Raw genomic sequence first — 27,190 nt, 5'->3', positions numbered from 1 at the left:
CCAAGTCGAGGCTGTAGGGGGGCTGAGGCAGCCTTGCCGCCATGTGCTGGGCAAAAAATCGGGGTCCTCATTCACATGATGAAGAAGATCCTACCGGTTGGCCTTTTCTTCCTCTGACAACACTCCCGGCACCAACTTCGCACACGCTTTCCTCATGGATAAGTTTTCTGTCACGATCTCAAAAACTTGGGTTTGAGGAATGCTCAAGTCATCTGCAATCATTCTGATAACTTATTCTACGATCACTGTTAAGTAAATGTCTCACACGCTGCACATTTTCGTTGGTCTTGCTGGTCGAAGGGCGTCTGGAGCGGTCGTCTTCCTCCACTCTTTCCTTACCTTCTCGGAACAGCTTGTGCCACTCAAAAAACACCTGATCTACCCATGGAAGCGTCACGGTAGGCCTCCTTAATCATGTTGTGAGTCTCTTTGCCCGTTTTACCACGATTTACTCAAAATTTCATCGCGTATCGCTGATCCAGAAAACGCTCGATGATTCTGCGTGACGAGACGTTTCGACAGGGGTTCACAGTACAAGCGACCTCCTCTCTTCAACGGCCGAGAGCCGACTGCCGATTTTCCCCAGCATTCCCAATATCCCCCTTCAACGATCCTGCGCGCGCAGACCACCTCTCGTCCGCCCGTTCGTCCAGGAAAAAACCAGTCCTACTACTTTCAGAACAGACCCTGTAAGTCGACAACTAATGCTGCTGCACGTAGTTCCCTGCGGTACGGCACGACAGTGTGTGCGTAGCTCAAGCCAATCAACGCACAACGATGCAATTGCAACGGTGGGAATGACCAACAGCATTTTGGTGGAGGCTTTGTAGCAAATGAAAAATTCAATTTGGAGTGGCTTCCTTGCGTTTAGTAGCAGAAGCCTGATAATGAGAAAAAAACAACAAAAAATGTGACTATACAGGGCGTTTCAGCTAATTTCTGACCAGATTTAGAAATGACAGCACACTGAATGGTGCATGGCTGCAAGCAGTTGTTTTGACCATGTTCACACAATTTTAAATGGCCCTTATTTTAAAATGAATAGCGCAAACATTTTTATGCAAAAGTTGTAGAGCATGTCGAGAAGTGCCCACTTCAGTGGTTTTCAACTTCAGGCCGGTTTCTCTTTTTAAAGGACTATAGACGCCTAATTCCAGTTGGCTGTTTTCTTCTTTCAAAAGACGAATTAGACATTAGAATACATGAATCACTGGGTGGTATTTGCCTATGGTCGCTAAATAATTTATAACTGAATTTCTTCTCTCATGCTGTTTTGGTTTTACCATTCAAACAATGGCTGTAACGTGCAGATGACCTTCAGGTCACGTGAGGCACAGAAAAATCTGCAATACAAACGTCGATACGTAGTTATAACGAACTAAACACTTAAGCCAGCCTGCTTCAACCGCTCAAATGAAAACAAATTACATATCAGCAGTTATAAATTGCTTTAGTTTTTGTGCCTCACGTGACCTGAAGGTCAAATGCACGTCTCAGCCGTCGTTCGGCTGATGAAACCGAAACAGCATTGCAATCTGGGCAAACTGGTACTGCACACTTTTTCGTATGCGTCAAGAAGAAATTCAATCACAAATTATTTCGCAGCCATAGGCCAATATCACACTAAATTTTCCACAAGAATTAGGTGTCTGCAAAAAAGAATGTTGAGGACAAATTGAAGATGGCCTGTATAGATAGACTACGGTATTCCAAATACAAAGCGACCGCTCTCACCGAAAACCGACCTTTTCGGTCTATTCAGTTCTGTTACAGCGAGGGCAAGTCAGGTCTGTGAAATCGGGCTAGCAGCTGTAACACGTCCGAAACCTTGCTCGCGGCAGCAGGACCAAAATTCAGCACAGCTCAGCCTCTTAGAAGCATTTCTTTTTCGCACGCATTGGCCCTGTTCGTCTCGGGGAATTTTCATGACGCCATTCGGCAGAAGTAAAAAATATGCGCTTACAGTGCACGAGATACAAGTTGGCAGTAAAGGACTCGAAAGCGAAAGCAGGCGGAGTTGGATTCCGTTGCTTATCTTCCTCAGAAACCAGCCAGACCTGTGCAGACTAGACCGTAGCCTCCACCATCCCCCTTTTGCCGCGCTATTTGCTGTTAGAATATTATTCTGGCGGAGCGTCAGCACAATTTCAAATAAAAAAAAATAATAATTTGCTGCAGAAAGTAGCAGCATGTTTAATGCAATGGCACAAGTTTGCGCAACTGCCAGAGCATTCCCATCACAGCAATCGCAGAGCCAGCAATCGCAGAGCCAGCAGCCAGAGGCAAATGGAGATCAACGGCGATAAAACAGTGCTGTTGCGTGCAGCTCAGCTGATGAAAGAGTAGTTCTTTAATAAAACAGGGCAGGCACGAAGTCCTATCTGTGGAAGGGGGGTGAGGTCGGGAGATTACACATGACGGTCGATACCGAGTCAATACTACCACAGTGGCAAACTGAATCATCGAACAGCCAAACTGTTTGGTAGCTTTGGCTCACAGTGCGACACACACCGGCGCGAGCAACAAAGTTCGAGAGCCCCTGACTTAAGGTGCGCATCATCACCTAAGAGGCACTTAACATCTCCAAGCACACACATGCACAGAGCCCACCCCGCTACCGTTTTGATCGCTCACCCAGACCAAGGTGTCACCACCACTGCCATGCACTAAAGAAACACAGTGGGTAGTTCTTGGTTTTTGCGCATCTTTGCTCTACGGCCAAGCAAAGAAGAACAGCAGCAAACGCACCTGGGCGACACTGGGTCGTGAGGGAGGCGCCTGCTGAGGAGCCACGGGCAAGGGTGCGACGGTGGCGGTCGCTTTGGTGGTGACGGGCACTGACGGCGCTGACGCCGACGGGAGGGACTGGCTCCGTGCAGCGGGACTGGGTCCCGGCGAGGACCAGGTGACGGGGAGTGGGGACGCGGAGTGGGGCCGGCTGCCGGCTGTGGCAGCCGGGGAGGAACGAGTGGAATGTGGTGAGGCACCAGGCAGTCCATTGCTGGAGGCAGCAGCCGGGGGCACAGTGGTGGAGCTGACCAGCAGCTGGGGCGAGGGCGAGGCAGCGGCGGTGTCGGAAGCGGCAGCAGCACTGGTCGTCGCGGAGACGGCGAGAGCGGCGGCCACGGGTTTGTCGGCACTGGCGCAGCCGTAGCCCATGGGTTCCTCAGGCAGCTGGCGAGGCACCAGACCACTGGTGGTGCTGCTCACTTGGTCTTGCTGCCCGAGCAGCGCATTTTCCAGGGCAGCCGACGACAGGGAACCCAATTCCTGCAACACCCACCCGACAAGGCCTAGCTGACACACTGCGCCCCCCTCGTGGGTGCCAACACAGATTCCTGAGGACTTAGTTGGTGTTGCACCGCTGTGATCTCCCTCGAGCATATTCCTCTTCCATACTATTTGAGTACAACTTTGCAAGGCAGAACCATGATTCCTTAAAACAGCGCAAAGGACAAGGAAAGAAAAGACACACACAGCGCTATGAGTGGCTGTGTGGGTCTTTTCTTTCACACACGCAGTGCTGTGTGTGTCTTTTCTTTCCTTGTCCTTGTCCTTTGCACTGTTTTAAGGAATCATGGTTCACCAACTAGCCTGCACGTCTACTCTAGTAAGGCAGAACGCTTGCCTGTGCTCACACAAGACTTCCGTACAGTTAAATGACCATATTATGCTGCAGTGATTTGCTGTGTTAGCGAAATTATCATTATTTATTATGCTAATGTTTCACAGGTATTTTTCTGCCCCCATAGCCACATTAGGCTTGTCTTCAATGGCCCACATATTGTTCCTATACAGTGCTCTTGCTAGTGCATTTCCTTCAAGGTTTTTGCTTTCAATAGGGCTCTTCCTTAAGCCAAAACCTCTTTTCATGTACTCTCCCCATGTGCACATATATTTCTCTTCCCTTAGGTGAATAAGTACAGAAAATGTAAAGCCTTATGATCACCACACCGCATTTCACTTCTCCAATACTTTCTGACAGAAATAGTGAGATGTTCAACCACTGAGCCAAAATCAACTCCAGGCTACGATAAGCATAAGCATTTTAAAAGATGAATACACAATTGAAAAGACCTCACTGGGTTAAGCATATCCTACAGATTACTTTTCACAACCATCAACACGTCGCTTTCCAATCTGTCTTATTTGCTCTGTTTTCTTCCAGTTCTGTACAAGATTATCCCTTTTCACTCCAACTACATCTGAGGAAAACTTACGACAACACAACACTAAAGAACCTTTATAACCCATTTCCATTACATCATTTATTTACTACACACACACACACCAATGACAATGTGCCTTCTTAAGGAAAACAAGTTAAAGCGAATCCTCTGAGGCGATAAGTGAAAATGTAGAAGCTAAAATAACAAGAAAGAAAAGAGGTGTCTAAGCATGCCGAAAGTGGCACTATGTTTCCCAGTTCACCCAGCATTAGCATTACAAGACACAGCTGTTTTTTAAACTGAAAGGAACTTTCAAAACAACTGCTTTCAATTAAACCTTTCAACTGCTTAAGCCCATGACCCACACATCGCCGAAGCTAATCTCTAAACACGAATGTTGCATGATGTAACAAGATCAGATAACGGTTATCACCAAGCGACCTACCTTTGCACTCTCTTCGTCCTTATCTTCTAGGAAAGACTGAAGCAGCAGGGGGTCACTGGAGGAAGAAGTACATCGTGAGCCATAGCAGTATGTTCACACGCTATGCCAGAGCTGTCAGTGCACAACACACGGCAACATTCTTCAACCACAGTCAATACACTGGTGGACTCTGTGAGGCACTGTGCAATGCACCCGCACAGTCAATCCCATCAGACCACTTGTCATTTCTTACCAAAAAAAAAAAAAGAATTAAAAAATCTCCACCTGAACAGTATATGCAAGCCTAAAGAGCGGAGAATTTGTAAGCGTCACGAAACATCAGCTGTTAATCTTCAAATTTAAAGACTGATTACTTCCAAGTGCAACACACACCAAAAAGCATATGAAGGCAGACTTGCTTTCACAGGTGTCTGCAAAATTATGTACACAGCGTCAAAAGAGTTGAAAATTGTAGCATTAAAATGCTTGATGATTTTTCAAATAAGCACTCGAGGGTTTGTGTGACCCTTTTCTTTTTATTCAGAGACGCACAACGCTAGAAACCCTAAATAAAAGGGCATTAACTATGAGTTACAAAATCCGTTTGCACAAATATATCTAATATATCTAAGAACTTGCTATCAAGCTCACTACTTTAAGAAAGTATTTGCTACATCTGCTAGCTAACATTAAAACAGTTACAGCTAACAGTTAAAAGCTAGGAGATGCAATGGGATGTGCGCCGGATTCTTCTGAGACAAAATAATCACTGCTTGGTGCAGTACACCTACGTAGCATAGGAAAAGATCAAAGAAGCTGACAACTGAATAAAACGTGCCATCAAGGTACGGTGAAAATAAAACCATCCTGCCCTATAGGGTAAGGATCAAGCACTGTAATATGGAAGAAACGATTACTGATAGCCCTAATTTATCTCTGAAAATGGCATCAAACAAGCTAAAACGATATCCTACAGTGAAAACTTTCCAATTTTGGTGTATGTCACTAAGTGACCAAATTGCGGTAAAACATTACCTATGTGTTCTTTTCACACAATTTTTTTTAGAAGGGTTCATCATATTTCATTATAGTGTGAAGAAAGAAATAACTTTATTGACCATGGCATTTGAGACACCTAGGTCCCTGGGTCCCCACACAACCCCACTGCACTAAACGTTCATGAGTTCATGAAGTTCCTTGACGTGAGCGGCCCAGTCAGTGTGAACTCTCCCCAGTGCACCCTTCACATCACAAGCAATGTGCTTTGAGGTTTTGTTTCTAGATGAAGCCACAGTGTTTTGCATTTCTGTGTAGCCATGGTCTGCTCAAACTTTCATCGACGAGACGTATGTCACTGTGTAGCAACAGCTTTGGGTGCGGAAACAGAAATTAATGCTGCGCTGTACTAAAGCTGTCTAATTACTGTCTGGTGGCAGGGATCATATTAATTTATGCAATATTAAGAATGCAATAGCTATTGCACTCACTGATCATGGTTTCCAACATCAGGATACACAAAAACGGACACATCCACTGATCAAAAACTTCTCGGCAGAAACCTTAAGCAGTGTTTCGAATAAAACTGTCGTGGAATCGGGCACCATGGGCAGTAAATTTTCTACTGTGGCACAAAAAAAGTTGGGTCCTTAGAACAACAACTAAGAGTGGAAATGAGGTTCGATTTTGGGGTACTCACTTTATAACGTCAAGCAGACATCGGCCCCCATCATCCATTGCAAAGGTGCCTGAAAAAAGCGAAGTAATGCCAATCCCATCATGAGAAAAGCAGCCAGTGAAGTAATGGACCTAACAACAAACTATTGTTAGTGAATTGCGCCACAGTGCGGGCGGAAGACGCAGCAGCAGCATTCTCGTGGTTAGTGCGGTCAAGACAGACACATCCTCCGTGACTGGACAATGCAACCGAGACGCGGAGAACAACACGGAAATGCAGCGGGGTGCACGCATAACCCCACTGAAGAAAGCAGCAGCGGTAGACGCAGATGAAATAAACCGAGAGCAGTCAACAACAATGAGAGACGGGGATCACCTGGATTGAACATTCCGAAAACATGGAATAGGCCATGCAGAACTCTGATTTGCTACTGAGGCAGATTGCTTGTGGCCCTGGTGGGGAGGTGAGGAAGGGGAGAAAAACAAACAAACAATATGGGCAGGGGAGACAACAATAAAAGAAACGGGGAAACACACACACACACTTTGTCGGCCACACAAGAGCGTATACGCACGTGCATACTGCCTCGTATAACTCCGCCTTCAGCTGGTTGTGCCCCAAAATTGACAAATGGAGAACTGCTGATCAAATATGTGGAGATTTTTGTTTCTAAATCTGTGGATATAAGCAACAACCCTTTTGCCTGATATTTACTTCACAGCGCATCCAAAATCTGTCTCCCTTACATGTGACTATTGGGCAAATAACGCTTGAGACAGGTTGTGCCAGGCTGAACAAGATGGGCGTTCGATTCACAATCCTAGATTATTATAATCACAGACTGTAAGCTCCCATTGCACCTAGTAATAAGAGGTTTCACCCTTCCTTAGTTCCTTGAACCAATAATCAAACTACAGCAGTTTGCCCGCCTTTAGCTAACAATGAAAAACAAATTTAATTTCAAACAAACAGAACACCACCATTACTGATGTTTTTGTGTAATGATGCTCACAATATTTGCATGTTTGATTTAGACTTCTGCCCAAGAGTTGGAAATATTAAATGTTGTAAACTCTAAATAAAAATCTGAGTGCAGCCCAAATGTTTTAGTAAACAGATTCCACAAACAGGGAGGGAAAAAAATGACCACTGAAGGAAAGCAAACCTAGTTGACAACAAATGAACACAGCCATGCATACGCTGCAAATCTATGTGACAACACTGTCTCTTAATAATGAGATATGAACAGGTAAGACAAAAATTAATATCATACAGTGACACAAAGACACCTTGTAATGCACAACTAAAAGGTAAAAAAATATGTGCTCTCAATACATTCCACCAATAAAAAGCAAGGTTTCAAGGCTCCCCCTAAGTACACTGAAGGCTTATGTTTCAAACTGCATTTTTAATCCCACAGTGAAATCAGTCACTGAGCTGCCAACAATATACCAGGACTGCCACTCAGCCTGGAAAGCAGTGCACAATCACCAACGCAAATTTACTGCAAGAAATCTTGTACAAAGGAAAGACAAAAATAAGCAGTCGAGTTGCTGTTTCTAAAGTGGCACTTTCCTTCACTGGAGCGTATGTGTGATTCTTTCTTTAATATTTCTAATATGTTACACGAGCCCATGAGCGTTTGAAATGTGATACATCTTGCGACAATTCCATGTATCATGCGCGAGCTGGTAGTAGTCGCAGAAATCGCCTTTTCAAGCATGCTAGCAGTAAGCAATAGTTCAAATGGACACCGAAGACAAATATAAGTTGGCCTCTGTCGATAGGGTAAAGTATTCTAATCACAAATATACCACTGTCATCAAAAACACAGCTTTCATGAATTGGAAAAGACCAAAAAATGAAATACAGATGTCGCCACCACTGATAGATTTTGAAGTAAAGTGCATGTGCTGACACCAATTTTCGGGTGCAGATCCCAGAGGCTTAGTTGCAGCATCATTCACTTTAAAACGGTGGCAGGCCGTCCCTGTGAGTAAGGGCGCTAAGTTTGCAACGACAGACTGGAAACTTTCTGAATCCAATTTTCTAGCCGACAAACGCATCTTTCGTTGAGGGACAAACGTGAATAAAGCCAGAAGAAGCCAGAGTAGGTTTACTACGAACAATGATAGGATGGAGTTATCCACACTGTCCCTATAACATAAGGCTACGTGTTGTGTACATGGAAACCGGGAATTTGTTTGTGGTGCCTAAAATTTCTGCGCACAAAAAGCTATGCAACCTATGGATTCAAATCCAGCATGCGTTCATTATCAATCGTTCCACAACAACGACCAAGTTTCTATCTCTTCGTTGAACATCACTACTTACGCATCCTGTCATGCATAATGATTATTTTGCTGCCGTGGCCACATTTTGGTGGAGGCGAAATGCAAAAACACCAATGTGCCGTGCAGCAACTGCGCACGTTAAAGAGCCCCCCGTTGTCTAACTTAATCCAGAACCCTCTGCTACGGCGTCCCTCATAGCTGTTGTGATGCTTCGGGACGTTAAGACCCTATACATACCAGTACAATAGTTATTTTCTTCACTATAGCACGTGTGTGAAGGACAGAATGCATAAAACTAATACATTTTTGTCAAGTTGATGACAGAACAAAGAGTGTAATCTGTCAGAGAAAAATAGTGATGGTGAGGTACAACTCCCAAGCCAGACACGAAGCCCTAAAAACAAAAAGATGTCATATGCAAATAAAGGAATATGCACCTGGTGCAAACAAAAAGTGAACACGCATACGTTGCTGGTTCCCTCACATATCAATGGATGAAGTGTGCAGCCAGCTATTGTTGTAGCCAATGAAACATTGCTTTTTGTTGCTCTTTTGAATGGACAATGCACAACACTGTGATTGATGCCTGTAAGGTTATCAAGAAAGTAAACACACATGCCATACAACATGCACCCCACAAAAACACACCTACTCGTCTTTGAAAACCATATTTGAAACCAACTAATATCAAATTGGCCAGACTTGATTTCTAATTTCCTCTGTGGAAGTCCAAAAAGTCGTTTCTGTGCCTGATTGCTTTTCAGTGCATGCACTGTTCACTAAGCAAACCTAATCAGCGTGGACGGCTGACGAGAGGTTGTTTGCGGCAGCTCCCACTAACTGATGACAACGCACTTGACGTGTACGCGTGCACACGTGCGATCTGCTACACGCGGGACAACATACGACGCTCGCCCGCGTCGCTGGCCCTGAAAGTGGACGGCACGATGCCTTTACTTTCAAACACAAGCACACGCGGGCCTTTCCGCCCGGATCATCGGCAGTCCGCTGCGCGGGCCAAAGCGCGGCACCCGGGCACAGCACGCCGTCCGACGCAAGCAGCTGATCGCGAAGCCATGCTACTCGGCGGCAGCGACGCGCTCTTCCCTCCACTTCGGGCACACGCCAGAGCCCCGGAATCGGGCCTTACGATTAGAAATCGGCCGCGAGAGAGCCTTCGCAAACCTTTCGATAATCGGTCTTTCCTTCCCACCCTCCCAAGTGAGCAGCCCGCTCTTTCTACGCTGCCTGTGCAGTTCGACGATTCCGCCAGACGAAGGTCGGGGGGACCGCGATTTATTTCGGGCAGCCGGCAGGCGCGTCGCGCAGGAACGCGAGGCGAGCGTGATGCAAGCCTTCTTGTCTTTTCGCAAAGCACACACACACACGCGCACACACACGCACAGGTCGGGACGAAAGGTGGAGCAAGGTGGTGGTGGTGGTGGGGGGGGGGATGCGTTTACCTCCGTTGGTAGAGACTGCGGGGCGCTACTCTGAGCCGACGTCTCGGGCCATCCGAGACGCGCCTTGCCGCGGCTCGACGGCGTCCCCGGGCGTCCCACGAGTGGCAAACACCTCTCCCGCGTCGCGGGCACGTCACTCCGGAGACACTTTAGCGAACGAGCCCAAGTCGTAGCAGCGCCGACGGCGAGCGCTCGCACTGCCTGAGAAGTCCTCCGCCGAGGTGGCCGCCATGTTTGTTATGCTACGCATCTGCTGCCACCGTTGGCCATTGCGTCCGTCTGCGAACCAAACGAGGTCGCAGCGGCGGTCCGGGTTGGTGGTAGAAGGGGGGGAGGTGAGGAATAAAAAAAATGCGGGGAGGCGGAGGGTGGGGAGGAAAACATCGAATTCATTGTAAATCACCACGAGAAAACCAAACTGACGCTCGCTTTTAAGCTTTTAATGAGCACCGCCGCCAAAGCAATCGCCGAGACAGCCTCGCGAAAGTGAAATGGGCCCGGTGAGACGCCGCGATGTGTTCCACCGAACGCGTATCTTGGTGGGTGAGAGAAAGCGGGGTGTCATATATGTGGCGAGAAAATAGCGCGCAGGGCAGGTTCATTGATGGATTAAGGCTGACTACCGTATTCGCGAGGCCGATCGCGGTTCAACGGCCTCGACGAAGCAGCACCCTTATCTCGAGAACCGGGGCGCAGCGTTGTGCGCCCGTGCGAACGCCGAGCAAGCTGTTCAGGCATGCTAATCGCTTTGTAGTACTACGTGAATGGAACGTCGCGGTTCGTTCCCGATGAGCAATAAACCGGAGGGGATGCTAGGAAGAGGGAAGAAGCCCTCGGTGTGAGACCGTGCCCGAGCGGCGGGGCGGTGCGCGTTCGGGGTGACGAGGAGGAACGCAGGGCGCCCTTGACGTGCGAGGCCTGACGGCCGATCGCCATTGCCGGGTGGCTCGCGTGCACGGGAGCTCGCGGGGGTAGCCGGTGCCGCGGGTCCCATTGGCCTGGCCGCTATTTGAGCCGCGGCAATCGGTCGTGGGAGGTGCGTTAGGGGACAAGGGCAGGCCGAGGGCTGTTGGTTTGATTCGGCCCGTGACCCCCCGAGCCCAGTGTGAGGTTTCTTTTTTTTCGCCTCCCTCCTTCTCTCCGCTGTCGGGCGCGATTCGAGGAAAACGCCACGGGATGGTCGGTCGGGCTCGGGGACTGGCGCGGACGCGTCAACGGCGCGCCGCCCGGCACGCTAGGATCGCGGGACAACTCTTCTAAACCAAGGCTCGGCTGGTTCGGGTACGCGATGTTTTCCCCCCGAAAATTTTATCAGCAAAATAATATTCAGAAACACACTCACCCGTCATGTAACATGCCAATATCCGACCGTGTTCTCATTGGCTGGCACATAGAAAGCTTCACCCTGTGGTGAAGCTTTGCCGGCACGCGGTTGGCTAGAAGACCCGTGACGTCACTCCGGCATTTGCGTAACGTGGGCTCTCGGGGCCTTCTCGCGACGGGGCTGGGCGAAAGCGTCGGGCTCTTTTCGTCCTTCGTTGAAGCCAATTAACGCGGCCGCAAATTTGACTCGTCACAATTTGGCTCCTAAATGATACGGGGAGAAATTATTTTCACGCCTTCTGCCGTTCCGGGTTTTGAGCGCCTCTCTACCAAAAACACGTGACGTCACGCTTTTTTGAGCCTCGGTCTCCTGCTCGAGAATCAGATGGCGACGCGAACGAACGCGGTGCGGAAGCCTTCCTTGGATCGTGGCCGGCGCCGAGCACCTCGGAACCCTTCTGCTGACGCTTCCGAGAAGCCCAGCCGTCGACCCCACCCATTTTCGGCAGAGACGTTCATCGCTTCTGGCAGCGCTGGAGGGCCCACGCGTCGGTGACCGGTCATTTGTATGTTTACTTCGTTTGCTTCCGTCCGAAACCTCTTCGCCGAACATCACTGTACGATGATGCTTGCTAACGGAGCTCTCCGGGGCCGATATGCCGTGCTTGTATAGTTCTTCCGTTCTCGTATGCAAACTTGCTGCTAGCGATGTGCTTCGATGATTCGCGACGGGTGGGCGGGGTGGGTAAATTCCAGCGGCGGTTTCGCGATAGCTTCGTCGCCTTCGACACACCGTTGAACAATCCCCGCGACAGGCACAGTACAAAAAGCTAGCGCGTTGTCGACGTCGTCGAAGCTTCGCTCGAGGTTCTGCCGCCGCTTCGCTTTGTTTTTTGCTCGCGCTGGCTTTTCCTTTCCTCCTCTCGGAATCTCCCTTCCCTCTTCCTTGCGCGTGCGGCCCTCTCCCACGATGAAGCAAACAAGCAAGCCAAAGCCCGGTCCCAAAAAACCTTGGCTCCGCCTCGCGCTAGACAGTGCGCCAGCCCCTCGCGTGGGAAAGGAACTTCCTTCTCGCCACTCGACTGTTTGCAGCCCAACCCCCCTATCCCACACTCTCTCTCACAGCAAACCTGAGCAGCAGCGCACCAACAAACACACGCACGCACACGCACACAACACTAGCAGCAGGAAGACGTTATGTGAACGCTCGAGATCCGCGCAGCGGTGACCACACGCATGATGCCATCCTCCCCCCCTCCAACCCCCTCCTTCCCTCTTGATGCGTTTCCCTTTCCGCCTTCGTCACTGCTGCTGTCGTTTCTGCCGCTCTCACATTGCCAAGAGAGGATTTCGCTTTCACCGAGCTGCCGGCAGTGCTTTCACTAGTCTACGTCGTCGTCAGAACGTGCTGCAGCTTGCATCAGGCATTCCTGGAAGCAATTCATCGCACCTGGCACGTCTGTTTAATTCGATCGGATGGGAAGACCGGAAGGCACACATCAACTCGAGCCTAACGCAGTTCGCGCATCCAACGGTCATTTCAGAAGGCTGGTAGCTGGTTGGAGACGCCGTTTCATTCAAAGTCGACCTGGGCCTTGACCTCCTGGTGAGCGAGAAAGGCGCGCACCTCCCCAATTCAAATTCAGCCCCCGAAGTTGCGCCTTTTTCCGCTGGGTTCCTGTTACTTCAGCCTGCCCTCTCTCTCCTGACTTGGCGATGGCTTCAAGGCCATGTAAGAGCACCCCTATTCCTTTACCAGCATACTGCGTACAGCACGCCCCTTTTCACCCTCTAAAATTTTTAGTCATCCTTATTGCTAAATGCGAGCTAAACGCCAAGCATATACAGTGTCTTTGTGACATAAAAAAAATGCTGAGTACTCAAACGAGATCAACCTTGCGAAATTGCGCTCAATGATCTCTCTATCAAAATTATTCCAAAGAGCCTCCATTCGCTGCGACAGTGGGAGGAGGAGGCGGAACAACTTTATTTTAAGAAAAAAACAAAAGGTCCTCAAGGGTGGGCTCCTCCTTGACCAAGAGTCCACGGGCCTGGGCCTCACAGTGAGCTCTGTCCGCTAGCCATGTTTGGCCAGCTGGTTTAGCAGCTCACAGAGCAGCCTCCCATGAGGGGCTTGGGTATTGGAGGGAACTGCCATGGGTTTGGAGCATTCCCACAGGTAGTGTATGAGGGGGCCTGGGCCGCCCCACATGTTGAGCAGTGTTGGAGGGTCAAAGTAGGGTAGTAGCGATGAAGGAGCTAAGGCATATGCAGCAATTTGTCTACAGTTGCCGCCAGACAGCACTGTATTTCTTATGTCTGAGCACAACCTATTTATAACACTCTTCAACTGATCTCCTGGCTTGCGGATGCTTCGAGGGCATTCTTAATATGCACCTCCTGCAGACCTTTGTATCAACCGTGGTCCAGGTGTAGCTCCTGGAGCAATCGCAATCGAATGGGCTGCATAAAAGGAGGCAGCAAGTAGCGGAAACAGTGACAGGAGATATACTGGCCGAAACTCATTCTTGACTGTTGCTGGCATTGTAAGCGGAAAAAAAGGTGTGTTGGAAAGCGTTTTGCTTATCTGCTGTCATCAGCTCGGCGACCATCCAGTGCTGGACTAAGACCTCTCCCATTGATCTCCACTTAGCCAAGAAATGGATGATCCAAGTCCATTTTGACGCCGTTAGCCCGAGTTCTCTAATCCACACTGTCCACTTGAAGTTCCAAGACTACCCCCCCCCCCCCCCCCCCCCAATTTCGGCCGCATAATATATAGTGAGTAGTGGCTGATACAACTGTCGTATACTCTTCGTTTAGAGGCTATTTTTAGGGTTTCCCAACAGTTGCGAGTACACTGACGCAAAGTAAAGGCAATCACTTTCGCCTCATTCTCAAAGAAGTGGAGCTCTATGCCGGCTTCCTTCTCACAGTCGACACTATCGTGGACAGGGCTTAGAGTAAGGTCGCAAGAACCGTCTGCCTTTCCGTGCAATGATTGTATACACCACGTCTTCGGTCGGCGGGAGGGTTTCATTTGCAGTTCTTTGCTTGGGATACATTCCAGGTTCAACTGGCGGGAACTTTATTCTGGTCATCTTCATACGACCGTTATGTTGTACAACGTGGTGACGAAGCACGAATGAAGGCTGTTCATTTGGTAGGTCGACGAAACCCTCGTATTTTGGCGGCCCGTTCACCCGTTTGGTGGACGAAGAAAACTTGCACACATTTGAAAAAGCAGGAAATAAAAAAGAACAGAAAAAGTAACCGTATTTCTATCTATAATTATCTTTACTATATCATAACCTCTTAGTGGCGCATCGAAAGCACTTCGCGCGGGACTCTGTCAAACGCAATGCGCTGCTCTCAAATGTCGCCGCAGTCGCCGGCTATTCCTTTTCATGTATCATTTTCTACATCTTTCTAGTCTGAGTGCAGCAGTAAGCACACATCCCATGACAAGATCCAGGAGGACAATATTGGGTACCTTCCTGTGGCACATCCGCTCTATCACCATGTGTGGCCATCGGTTACCTGTTCAGCTCAAGGCGTATGCCTTTCACTCCATCTTGCTTTCAGTTTTGTGGAGAGTATCATTTCGTGTTAATTTTCTACTATATGACGCTTCCTAAAAAGCTCTTTCTATAATTGCGACAGCACCGTCCCCCCCGAAAGACGCGGGTTCGATCACGGCTGTGGCGGTTGAATTTCTTTGGAGGCGAAATTCTAGAGGCCTGTGTACTGTTAAAGAACACGTTAAAGTGCACGTTAAAGAACCCCAGGTGGTCGAAATTTCCGGAGCCCTCCACTACGGCGTCTCTCATAGCCTGAGTCGCTTTGGGACGTTAAACCCCATAAACCAACCAACCAACCCTCCACGCACCCCATTAATTTGCTCCTGCATCCAACAGGGTAAGGACAGGCCGATGACAGGTCTAGGGAGGTGACAGCTATCAATCGAGCAAGTCCACCGTTAGGCAAAGGTTTTTCCAGAGTGACCTCCGACTACAATCCGTCTTATACACGGTATACTGTCGCGCAAGAACATCGCTGTAATAGTAGTCGCACAGTCAAATCTACTGCTCGTTAACTTCAGCATTACAAAAATTTTATCAACAATTCTGCGATAGCGGCCTCGGTGGCTCAGTGGTTATGGCGCTGGGTGGCTGACCCGAAAGACGGGGGTTCGATCCCGGCCACGGCGGTGGAATTTCGATGGAGGCAAAATTCCAAAGGCCCGTGTACTGTAAGAAGTCAGTGCACGTCAAAGAACCCCAGGTGATCGAAATTTCCGGAGCCCTTCACTACCACGTCCCTCGCGGCCTGAGTCGCTTTGGGACGTTAAGCCCTCACAGAACAAACCAATCATTCTGCGATCGAATTACGGAGCAATGAAGACATAACTGCCACATTTTAGGATCGAGCATTAGTATAATGCAACGGTGTCGAAAAAATAATTTGTTGTTTGGGAAATCGGTATATCGCGAATTTTCAATATACGGGCGTTCAGTAGTTATTGCGCAACTATTGAGTCCTCAGTGCTGCTTCAATGACTCTTCGCTTTTTTTCATAGGTGCTGCTACTTGAGAGCTCATGGTAGGAGAGTGAATGGAAAGTTGCTCTCTAGACATTAACCTGAAGAAAGGTGGAGTTCGTGGGGTACCTTCCTCTGACCAACGCTTCCACAGCTAGAACTTTCCTTAGTTTAGACAACTGCGGTCATTCCCTTCGATGAGGAGGAGGAAAGACAAAGGAGGAGGTTGTAGTGGGGAGAGGGTGATGCATATCGCGCTTTGCCTTGGCGTCCGTTAGCCTGCGGGCAAGGGGTTCCACCGTTCCTGTCCGGCCTTATTCGACATTGTGCTTCTTGTAGCTGTGGGCACCTTATTTCTCGGTGAAGCACGTGTTCTTTAGCCGAGTGTATACCTAACGGCTTGTGCTAAAACTTTTTTTTTTCGGCAACTATTCTACCAAACGGAACACTAGGAGTCGTTGAACGTCGGCTAGCAGACGTACTACGTACGTAGGAGCCCCCCCCCCCCCCCCCCTCCACTTTATTTCCCTTTACACAGCGTGCGCCCAGTGACGCCATGCATTTTTATTAGACGCGCTTGCTACTGGGAACAGTTCGACACCGAAATTTGTGACCAACCTAAATGTTGAAACGAGCACTCTGCGCACATTTGGATCGTCACGAAGGCACTGGGCGTTAAAGGGTTGGTTTACGCGGGCTTCCCTTGATGGAACTCTAGAAATTTAGGAAGACATGAACGACATTTTACTCTGTAACAAAGTGCAAATAAAAAGAAAACGTTCACTGTACAGTGTGTGTTTTTGTTTGTTTCATTTCATTTCGAGCTGACTAAAGAGGTTGTAGCTTCCTTTCTTCAATATAAATATCGTCTCGGGTCCGTAATTATGCACGATCATATCTTAATTAAATCGCACGTCCGATATTGTTGCCGAAATAATTACATGCAGCGCAAGTGTCACTGTATTGCGGCACTGCTACGGAAGACACCAACTACTTCGATCGGCCAGCGAGCTCTGTGGAAAAACAATGCAAAATTTTGTCTACACAACACATTTTTTATAGTATTTTGGGACTTGGCCTTGTAGTAACAAATTCTTATTAAAAGCTGAAATTTCTGCAGTATTGCGCAGTCTCTTGTCGTAGCGACACAAGCAGTTCTGTCGTGACAACAGGCGACTTCTCAATATTTATTTACAGCATACTGCTACCCTCACCCTGGAGGCTTTCGCAGGACAGGGATAAATTATATACACACAAAAAATACATGAGTACAGTCAGGTTTCTGCAGGAATGATAAAGAAGGAAAAACAACAATAAAAATCTTGTTTGCAAAATACCTTTCGAAAAGGAAAAGACAATGCAATGCGATAAATCACGCAGTAACATAAAAACAAACAATTAAAAACAGTGCACTTATTCCCATTAAAGATTTGACAATCCTTCCAAAAAAGCATTGAAATAATTACAGATGACAACATCATTCGGCAACATATTCCAATCTCGGATGGCTCGCGTGAAGAACTTAAGAGCAATCAGTCCTTACGGCAAGATGACGAATTATTTTGTCGCATTTGGGGCCTGAGTCTGTTGTATTTTTCCACTGGTAGTTGTCGCTTTACAGAACATGCCTTACATAGTCATGTGATCCAGATCGGCTTTTGGATGGCGTCAGCCGTTGTTCGGTGAGTGCTGCCATTTCCTTTCAGAAAGAAGGCGTAGATCTGGCGCGAAGCTTCTAAATATTTACCTGAAATGAGCTGTTAGGGTGACCTAGTGTCCCAGACAGCCGTAAGTGCGGTCTTTCGGAATAACGGACTTATTAGTAGAGACGTATACCGGAAATACTCTTCATACTCTGCGCTCACCCTGGCATCGTGAAGGATGTGGAGGTCCTAGGAAAGGTGCGTTGTAGCGACCACAGGATGGTAAGGTCTTGAACTAGCCTAGATTCTTGAAGAGTGAACGGAAGAAACTAGTGAAGCGGAAGCCCATTAACGAGTCAGCGGTAAGAGGGAAGGCAGAGGAATCCAGGTTAATAATGCGACAACTGGGGCTAGTTGATATTCCATAGCTGTAGTACAAATGCGCTTCGTCCAGTCGCGTCTCGTGTTGTGATTGTTATACTCAGCGCATTTGTATTACAGATATGGAATTCAGGATATTGCTTCAGAACAGATATTCGGATTTAACTGAGGACGATGAATTTAATGTTGAAGCTATGAATAATAATCTCGCAGCTATCATTAGAGAGTGCGCAGCAGAGGTAGGCGGTAGGATGGTTCGACATGTTACCGGCAAGATCTCTTAGGAGACGAAATATCTAAGAAACGCCAAAGCATGCATGAAAGCGTCTAACCCGACGGACGGAATAGAACTGGCAGAGCTATCAAAGTTAATAAGCGCAAGGTAACTGACATGAGCAAGTTTAATATCGAGCATGCTGTAAAGAACGAAGGTAGCCTAATAGCGGTGAAGAGGAAACTAGGCATAGTCAGAAATCAGATGTATGCGCTAAGAGGTAAAGAGGACAATCTCATTAGCAACATGGATAAGATAGTTAAAGCAGCCGAAGAGTTCTACACATATTTGTACAGCCAATGTAATCAGGATGTAAATGAGATAGGCAGTATGACAGCAAGCGTTCTGGGCGAAAACGGGGGCCTAGTAGAAGGGCGACAAGGCGTACGGAGGTCCTCCGGGACTGCGGACTATTGTGTAGTAGGAGGCAAACGACCTGATCCTGCTAGCCTCTCTACTCCGACTCTCCACCCAGTTTTCCAGTTTATCTTGTTGATGTCGCACCTGACGACAATGTTCTGAACAAGTGCTGTAAATAATTGTGCAGTCTGAGAGGAAAGGTCTCACCTCCGCACCGCAACGTGTCGCTGAGTCACGAACACAGCGATGTCGTCGCCATGAACAGCGGGAGAAGGCAAGAGAAGAAAACGAACTCCTGCCAGTAACGAAAGAGGAACAATGCAAAGAGGGAAAGCAGCTTGTGATGCTCAGGTAACGGCAGATCTCTTGAAAGAAGAGGGGGAGATTGTGGTAGAAAAAGTAGCCACCCTGTACACGCAGTGCCTTATAGCCTGTACCAGAAGCTTGGAAGAACAATAACATAATCCATAAGAAAGGAGACGTCAATGACGAATAATTAGACTGATCAGCTTACTGTCCGTTGCCTACAAGGTGTTTGCTAAGGTAATCGCTAATAAAGTCAGGAAAATGTTAGACTTCAATCAGCCAAATGATCGGGCTGGCTTTTGGTAAAGATACTTGACAATAGACCATATGAACACTATCAATCACGTGATAGAGAAATGTGCAGCATATAGCCAGCCCATATAGCCTTCATAAATTACCCGAAAGCATTTGACTTATTGGAAACCTCAGCAGTCATGCATTCATTGAGGAATCAGCGTGTAGAATAGCCTTATTTAAAAGTACTGTATCTATAATGGCTTCGCAGTCACTACAGATCTCCATAAAGACAGCAATAAAATTCCGATAAGGAAAGGTGTCAAGCAGAGAGACACTCTATTCTATGCTTTTCACCGCGTGCTTACAAGAGGTATTCATACACCTGGATTGGATACAGTTGGGGATAAGAGTTAATGGCCATAGTAATTAATCTGCGATTCGCTGATGACATTGCCTTGCTAAGTCACTCAGGAAATGAACTGCAGTTAAGGATGTACTGCAAATTAAGGGGAAAAAATGGCTCTCAAACTAAGGCCAAGATGCTGTAAGGGCAACTCCAGCAGTCTTCTTCTCAAAGAGGTGAAACGACGACAATGGAGCCAAAAATGATCAATAGATTCAGGCTCACGGCAAAATGCACAGAGGGGAGATAACGCCAAACCAGACCTGTGCAGATAGAAATTTAGACGGGGGATACGGCAGCGCAACCTCGTCAGAGATACTTCTAGCTGCCGAGATTGACAAATTTCCTGCTCCAGGAATATTTCAGATGCTGATATTCCGCCGATGAACTGCAACACTCTCGCGCTGTGCATTGCACATCGTCTTTTTCATCCACTAACACTGCTATGAAACTAATATTCGCGCTTTAATCTATGTGGCGGTAGTGACAGAGATATATGTGCGCTACATGCGTTGACGTAGACAACTTTGTCGCAGAAACACGGCACTAGAGCAATGCGCGTTGGCGTTGACAACATTGCTGCAGAAACACAGCACTGGAGCATAAGCCGCCGGCGTACATTGGGTAAATTGGCATAGATGATGAAAAAGTTGGACACGCATAACTGGCTCCATGCGTCAGTGGAAGCGTCAGTCGCACCTTCAGGTACGTGACGGTGGCGTCCACCTGAAGAAGACTTCTTTCGCGCAATATTTGGTGCTTAGCAATGCTAAACCGTCAGCCATTCTTTTTTTTTTTCAATAATACATTTACTGGAAACAACAACAATGCAGACCGGCGTGCGTAGTGCGTAGAGGAGCTCGACTTCAGAGCTGAGAGTCGGTGCAAGGCTAGAGGCAGCACATGGCAGATGTGCTGGCGACAAAGTGCGGGCCACTAGCAAATATGCATGGTCTCTCTTAAATGCCCACTTTCTTGCCGGCTTCCTCCTCAAGCCTCATTACCGGTTAAATTGATGATGAATGAATGGATGGACAACACAGCCATGGCTATGGAAAAGAAAATGATAGGTGACATGAGTGAAAACAGCGCGAAAGAAGCCCGAAGGCGAAACGGAGAAGGGACAGGAAAGAGCGCTGAACTGACAACTGAATTTGTATTGAGCGAAACTCGTACAATATATAGGCAGGCAGGGGCAAAGATAATCAGATGCAGTCAACGCCACATGGTGTAAAGAGCCATAAAAGCGATAAAAACATAACAGGGTGAAAAAGCTAAAAGTCAACTGAATCTCAAAGGGATGATAACAAAATGAGAAAAAAAGTACACTTGATGACTATGAATAGAAAAGTAACAAGGTGTAAAGAGGCATAAAAACGGAAAAAACATCAATAGCAAGTAACAAGGATAAAACTGATAAAAACTGACGAAGTGAAATTGTGGAAGGAATAAAAACTGACTGAATGTGACAACGTGGGGCTAAAAAAAGTGCACAGACCTTAACAATAAAACGAGGAAACAGAAAATACTCAACGATTGAAACACGCATAGTCAGCAATAAAAATTTAGCGATGTAGTTCTAAAAAGGCAAGTTCACTCCCGTACGATGATTTTGACGCTTCACTGACGCATTCCAAGCACTTTCTTTTTATAAAGAAGGCTTCCTTTAACTCCCGGGCTACGCTGTCTCTACTTCTATCTAGAACAACAGTTTCGCGTAAACGAGGCTTGCATTTGCATTCTTTGCAATGAAGCGCAAGATTAGAGCCAGTGCCTTTTTCAAGTGAACGCTCGTGTTTCCTTAAACGTTCGTTCAAGCACCTTCCGGTTTGTCCAATATAAACTTTGTCGCATGTAAGCGGAATCTGGTAGATCACCCCTCCCCTACACCTGACGAACTTGTTGGCGTGCTTTACGCCACAGGTTTGATAGGTGTAGCGTTAAGGGACAGGAGAAGAGGGTAGAGTAGGCGAAGGAACAAACGCGGGTTAATGACATCCTAGTTGAAATCAAGAGGAAGAAGTGGGCATGGGCAGGGCATTTAATGCAAAGGCAAGATAACCGTTAAGGGCAACGGACGATTCCAAGAGAAAGCAAGCGTAGAAGGGGACAGCAGAAAATTAGATAGGTGGATGAGATAAAGAAGCTTGCGGGGATAGTGTGGCCGCAGCTGTCAGGGGACAGGGTTAATTGTAGAGACATGAGAGAGGCCTTTGTCCTGCAGTGGGCGTAGTCAGGCTGATGATGATGTCAAGAGCGTCCCCTTCACGCGGGGTGGTGAGTGCCACCATGCTTGGTATTTTTTAGTGCAAAAGCACTAGTTAACGGGGTCAAACCCAACCAAGAATGTTGTGTGAAGCCTCGGAGTAAGTCAGGTAAATTCGGGTTAGTTCGGAAGAGCGTCGCGCCAGCTGTGTACCCAATGGGAGGAGGGCGTCGCGCCCGCTGCCGCAGAGTGGAGAGAGGGCGTGAAGATGAAGATCGAGAAACACGTGTGTGCGCAGGCAGATGCCTGAAAGAGGCGGAGAATGAACACATGCTTTCTCACGTTTACTCGGCTTGACTACTTAAAAACCCTCTCACTTTTTTTACACATATCTCTAAGTGCCTAGAGAGCAGCCCCAAAAGGGTAACCTGTTAACGCACACAAAAGGTGCGGAGCTTTGCTATTGTCCCGTGCCTTGATTATAACCATTTCTTTTATGGGAACGTTTATCCTACTCACTGAGTTTCTCCTCAGCAGCAGTGCGCGTCGGACGTGCTTTCCGAGCTCTCCCGACCAGCCGCGCGCCACCTCTGCTGGCCCTAGTCCTCAGCCGCTGCGGTGTTTCCTTTCAAGTTCTGCTTGAAGGAGCTCCCTTGGAAGCCGCGGTGTCTGCCGATGCTACCCAGCCACCTGCCTCCTCTGTCACCTAGTCGCATGACTGGACCACTTCAGACCTCACTAACTCAAGCGATGACATCATCCATGAAATGGACACCCTCCTGGTTCCAGATGACGGCTGCATAACACCCACCGCCGAGCGCAAGGTGCGTACTAAGCCTCGCTCTCGTTTCACCCTTCACTCAGTGGCATTGCAACTTCCCACTGCTGCGTTCGCAGACACAATCAAACCACAGCACTTAATACGTGATTTTCTTTCTCTCCCTGCTATACTCACTGGATGCAGTCGCTCGAGCACTCGACTACAACCCTTTACCGCAGAAAAACAACCGCAAGCTGAGAGATGCAGCGTGTCATCACACTGGGCCAATCACTGCTGCAGAACAGAAAAATCGGCATCAAGTGTAAAATTCGGAAGTATGGCGCTACTCTTTTTAGTACAGAGGGACGGACAAAAGGAAACGCCCCGCTTGAAGTTTGATGTTGAGCAGTGTACGATTTTTACGTGAAGTTTTGGCAATAATCATCGCTAGCAGTCTCGTGTCTGATTGCTGTTGGCACCGCTAACGTTCGTCTTGGTTCCTCCTCGCCGCCAGATATTGTCCAACGAGTGTCTGCCAAAGCCTCATCCGGCTTCCCAGGACGTCGCCAATGCCAGCCAACTGTGCGACTCCGTTGTTTCTCATAGGTTCAGAAGTGAAGTTGTGGTGCTTCCTTGATGTGGACGACATGGATGGCATTTCTGGGCAGAGGCCGCTGCCAAAAGAACAGAGCATAGGACGAGTTGCCGAGTCTAACGGACGCCGGGTGGATTATTCCCCTGGTGATTCCGGCGACGAAAGTCGTTTGCTGGTAAGCTCTGCCCCTTCCTTGTGTCATCACATACGTATGCGTCATATGCTTGTCTTGGCAGCATTTCAGATTTGTGTTCAGGACAGTATTTAACAGCTGCACGGGAGCAGCAGCTCATAGCTCGTTGTCGATCCCCCCCCCCCCCCCCCCCCCCCGTATCACAAACAGCCTAAATTGCCACTCGTAACAAACCTCTTGAGCATGCACGGTCAGGGAGGGTAAGAACCCAACAGCTCGCCTTTTACTAATATCGATTTCGACAGCGGCCCGTCAATAAATGTCTCGAAAGCTGTTGTCTCGGACTGCAAAGCAAATTTTTTATTCACTATACTCTCTACAGTGATGCACTTCCTCACCGGCAGCGCGACTTCCACGAAGGCACTAGCCTTCAAAACAGTAAACTTTTTTTTCTCACGATGCCGCGAGCATCCAAGCCTCTCTCGCTTAGTTCCAGCGTCCATGAGCATACAACTAGACTGCGAGCTTTGATTTAGATGGTGGCAGCGCTGTCCAGATAGCTTTCGCGACAGTTTTTTCAATTCGCAGTAATAACATATGACCTACTGACTTTCTCTGTACTTGCAGCTGTCTCATCGCCACAAAAAGATAAGGCAAGAAGACACCGGTACATCTGCACTGCTAGTTGCATAGCCAGGCTTGCAGTAGAGAGGTCAAGTTCGTCCGGAGTAAGCTCAGAAATAATCCAGCTCCTCGTAGACAAACTCCTCAGCGTACCTGTCGCGCGCGAAGCACACTAGACCGTAGCAGAGGATTAGGTAGACAAGCACGAAGAAGGCTGATATGAAGGCCGCCAGCTGCTTCTTCTGCGTCGAGGTACGGAACAGATACCACGGTGCTGGCTGCAGGTCCGTCTGCGTCGCCATCGAGTACAGGGCCGGCGTCGTCGGCTGCGTCTGCGAGTGCTTGTCCTTTGTCTTCTTGGACGTCTGCACCTCCCGGTTCACCGTGGCTACATGTGGTGGCTCGGTCTTCGACTTCGGCCCATCGGGTTGCCAGGACTCATCCAGGGCGACGTCCGTCTGCACACTCGCGTCCGCGCCGGAGAACTCTGTCATGGTTTCCCTGGACTCGGTCATGGGAGGTTCCTCCCCCTTGTTCGCTCCATCCCTGGCGTTGGCTGCGGCGACGTCCTTTCTGGCGCGAGAGCCTGTGGTCTCAAGAGTCGCATCTTTCCCAGGATCCCCCTTGCTGGGCTCTTCCGGAGGCTTCCGGTTCCGTGGGTGACTTGAACGGCTCGCATCTTCGTTATTGTTGTTGCTGCTGTTGTTGCCGCTGTTGCTGAGGTTTGGGTTTTGGGCCATGTCTACGTCTGCCCTCGGGTCGTAGTCTTCCGGGACGAGGTTAACGCTATCGGGCGTAACTCCACGTAACCCGGGAGTTCGTGTTCGCAGAAGCGGAGAGTCTGCTTCCAGCCAACGGTGCGGGAGGTCGTTCTCGATGATGGCAGCTGCCTCGTCGATAGTTTGAAGCTCCCTCTTCACCTCGGGCAGGCCTCCGCTCACGTGCTCGCCGGCAGCCCTTACCTGTGTAGTATGAAGGGTCGTGTCAACAACACTGCCAAAGAAGCAAAGCTACAGTGAACATGATAACAAAAAAGATCTAGTGTGTACTTTTAGACATGCTCGTGAGAAAGGGCTGCCAGCAGACTGTTGTGTTTTGTTGAGGAATCGCAGTCCCTTGGGTCAGCCAACGAGGCAAGTCGAGCAGCGCTCTCCTAAGCGGGAGTTCCCAGCGAAAGGACTTCTGGACACTGATAACTAGGGTGACCTTCGCGGCTTCTCTTGATGCTCGGAAGCCCTAGGCCCCGGCATCAGTAACACGACAATTCGCTGCGACTTCGCTTTCGGGAGACGGGTACGACAGCCTTACAGGAGGAAGTGTGGGTTTTGCCTAACGAAAGTCTGCAGGGATAAGTGCGTTGGCCCTGCTGCGACGCAGAGGGAAGCAGAGGGAAGCCTTCACGTCCGGCTTCAAAAAATGTGACGTAACCGCCTCTCTTGAATTCTTTCCCTCCTCCATGAACTCGTACCTCTGTGCGCCACACAACCATAACGACGAGTAACATGGACGCCAAAAGCAGATCACCGCTGCTTTTCACTGCTTCTTGTATCCCTGGGTCCTCGTGTGCAAAATGACGAATCAACTATCCCTAACTGCACCAGTATAGTGTATACTGGTATCTATAGCCACTGGATACACCACCTGCTTCTCCTGATGTCACCAAGCCATCGCAGAGCTCCTTGATAACACGTTGCGAAATGTCCCATTGGGCCCACGTATCAAAAGCGGCGATTGTGATTGGGCCAGCGTTTGGTTAGCCGACTGTCATCCACTTGCGGCATTAGTGTGGTGAAGAAAGACATGGACAAAGGTGCAAGGGCGTCGTCAACAGTTAGGCGGACCACCATCCGCCGAACTGTAAGGGTGTCTAGAATCTAGCGCCGCCAAAATAGTGCGCAGACCCCTTAAACACAAGAGTGGCCTCGGGTTATGGTCTGGTTCTTAATCACTTCGTAACTGTGGTAGAGGATTAATCTGCTGCCGCCCACACCTTACCTGATCTGGCTCCCGGAGGGGCTTCCAGACGACGCCGTCTTCCAGTCGGATGACCTCCGACTCGTCGTCCACGATGACGCTCGCGGCCGCTTCGCTTAGGAGGCGGCCCACCAGCTCGGGCAGCAGCATGGCGGACGGCGGTTGCGGGACGGGAGCGGCGGCAACAGCGCCATCCTCGTCGTCGCGAGGATGGCCCGACGGCGGCGACGAGGACTGCTGCAGGCGGCGTCGAGACATGCCTCCAGCTGCGACGAGTCCCAGGCGCAGCAAGACGGCCAACGTGCAGAGCAGTGACGGCGGAGGGCAGGCAACCATGCCCGCCCGCTCAGGGGCGGCGAAGAACCCACGACGGCGGAGACGGCGACACCATCGTCTTCGGCCGCCCCTGACCTCCTGGTCGGCTCCGGCCGCGCGACCCTTCTTGCCGGTGCACTCCCGCCCTCAAGGTCACGTGCGGCTCGCACAGACTTCTCCTTGTCTTCCTTATCTTCGCTCCTTTGCAAGGGCGAAAATTTCTTTCTTCTTTTCTGTCTCTTACACAACGGCAGCATTTTGCATCCTCCTTGTGCGCGGAAGGCTCGGGTTTAAACAGGGAGCAAGGGGTCGTTTTAAGGAAATTGCAATCGAATACTTATATAAATTCTGTCAAATTCAGCTATATGTTTCCATATTCGTACGAGCCGCATTGCGCCTTCTGCGGTGAGGTGGCTGTCTTATACCATATGGTATGGGGATGGCAGAAAAACCCAGCTATACAAAGAATCAATAACTCAACAAGTGAGGACTGGGAGGCGGCGCTGTCCAGCTCACATTCGAAAGACTAGCTTTCCCTGGTGAACCGGGCAAGAGCGGGGGCAAAAGCCAACGGGCTCATGGAATGAGGGCCCACTCAACCATTCTATGCACTGAACGTCTTTCTCTCTCTCGGGTCTCGAGCCCCAGTGCCGCCACTGGCTTCCACAACCTTTCCCCCAGCTTGGTGGTCGGATTCTCCTGGGTGAAATTCTTGGAAAAACAGGGCTTTGACCTCAACGTCATGCAGATCAAGACGCTAGGCATGGCGCTCTTTCACCAAACTGTCCTTGAATCATTAAGGTTCGAACCAGCCCAGCAAACAAAAAACCTCTCAGAGACGTCTAGCTAGACGTCGAGAGGTTTTTGGTTTGCCGGGAGGACACTAAAAAAATTGTTGCCTGCTTTGGACTCATGCGCAGTCCCTACATTCTAGCGTGGGGGATTCAGATCCCTTATCAAAATTAGTAACCCCCTCTCGCAGAATGGCGGCGCGCCAGTATGTGAACCTCTAGGGTGCCTCGATGCACGCGCCCTCCTCCACCGTTGTACGATCGTTTTTGGACGGATCCGCCAGCGAGCGAACCGCTCGC

The 27,190-nt window shown here is 49.0% G+C and overlaps 2 protein-coding genes across 8 annotated transcripts in view; both read right to left on the bottom strand.

Annotated features, from left to right (window-relative positions):
- The window catches only part of LOC149365475 (uncharacterized), a 36,661-nt gene extending 24,594 nt beyond the window's left edge, over window positions 1–12,067 (bottom strand). For 2 of the 7 annotated variants that reach the window (XM_089542773.1, XM_089542782.1), the window contains exons 1-6: window positions 11,368–12,066; window positions 10,026–10,304; window positions 6,644–6,720; window positions 6,290–6,338; window positions 4,615–4,669; window positions 2,749–3,270 (exon numbers count right to left, since the gene is read on the bottom strand). In XM_089542773.1, the coding sequence (XP_089398899.1) occupies window positions 2,749–3,270; window positions 4,615–4,669; window positions 6,290–6,338; window positions 6,644–6,656 (639 nt within the window). In that variant the 5' untranslated portion in view covers window positions 6,657–6,720; window positions 10,026–10,304; window positions 11,368–12,066. The other 5 variants (XM_089542789.1, XM_089542794.1, XM_089542784.1 and 2 more) reach the window with 5 other exon arrangements.
- An 11,517-nt stretch (window positions 12,068–23,584) lies between these two features.
- Window positions 23,585–27,092, bottom strand: LOC149365474 (uncharacterized). Its single transcript, XM_089542766.1, has 2 exons — window positions 25,806–27,092; window positions 23,585–24,772 (listed from the first exon to the last, which is right to left on the bottom strand). The coding sequence occupies exons 1-2, from the start codon at window positions 26,118–26,120 to the stop codon at window positions 23,921–23,923; spliced, it is 1,167 nt and encodes a 388-aa protein (XP_089398892.1). The 5' UTR covers window positions 26,121–27,092; the 3' UTR covers window positions 23,585–23,920.
- Between the last annotated feature and the right edge of the window lie 98 nt (window positions 27,093–27,190).

This window comes from Amblyomma mixtum, chromosome 1 (assembly GCF_055824585.1).
Source record: "Amblyomma mixtum isolate Tamu chromosome 1, ASM5582458v1, whole genome shotgun sequence".
NCBI classification, from domain to species: Eukaryota; Metazoa; Arthropoda; class Arachnida; order Ixodida; family Ixodidae; genus Amblyomma; species Amblyomma mixtum.
This window is presented reverse-complemented; position numbering and strand designations above follow the sequence as displayed.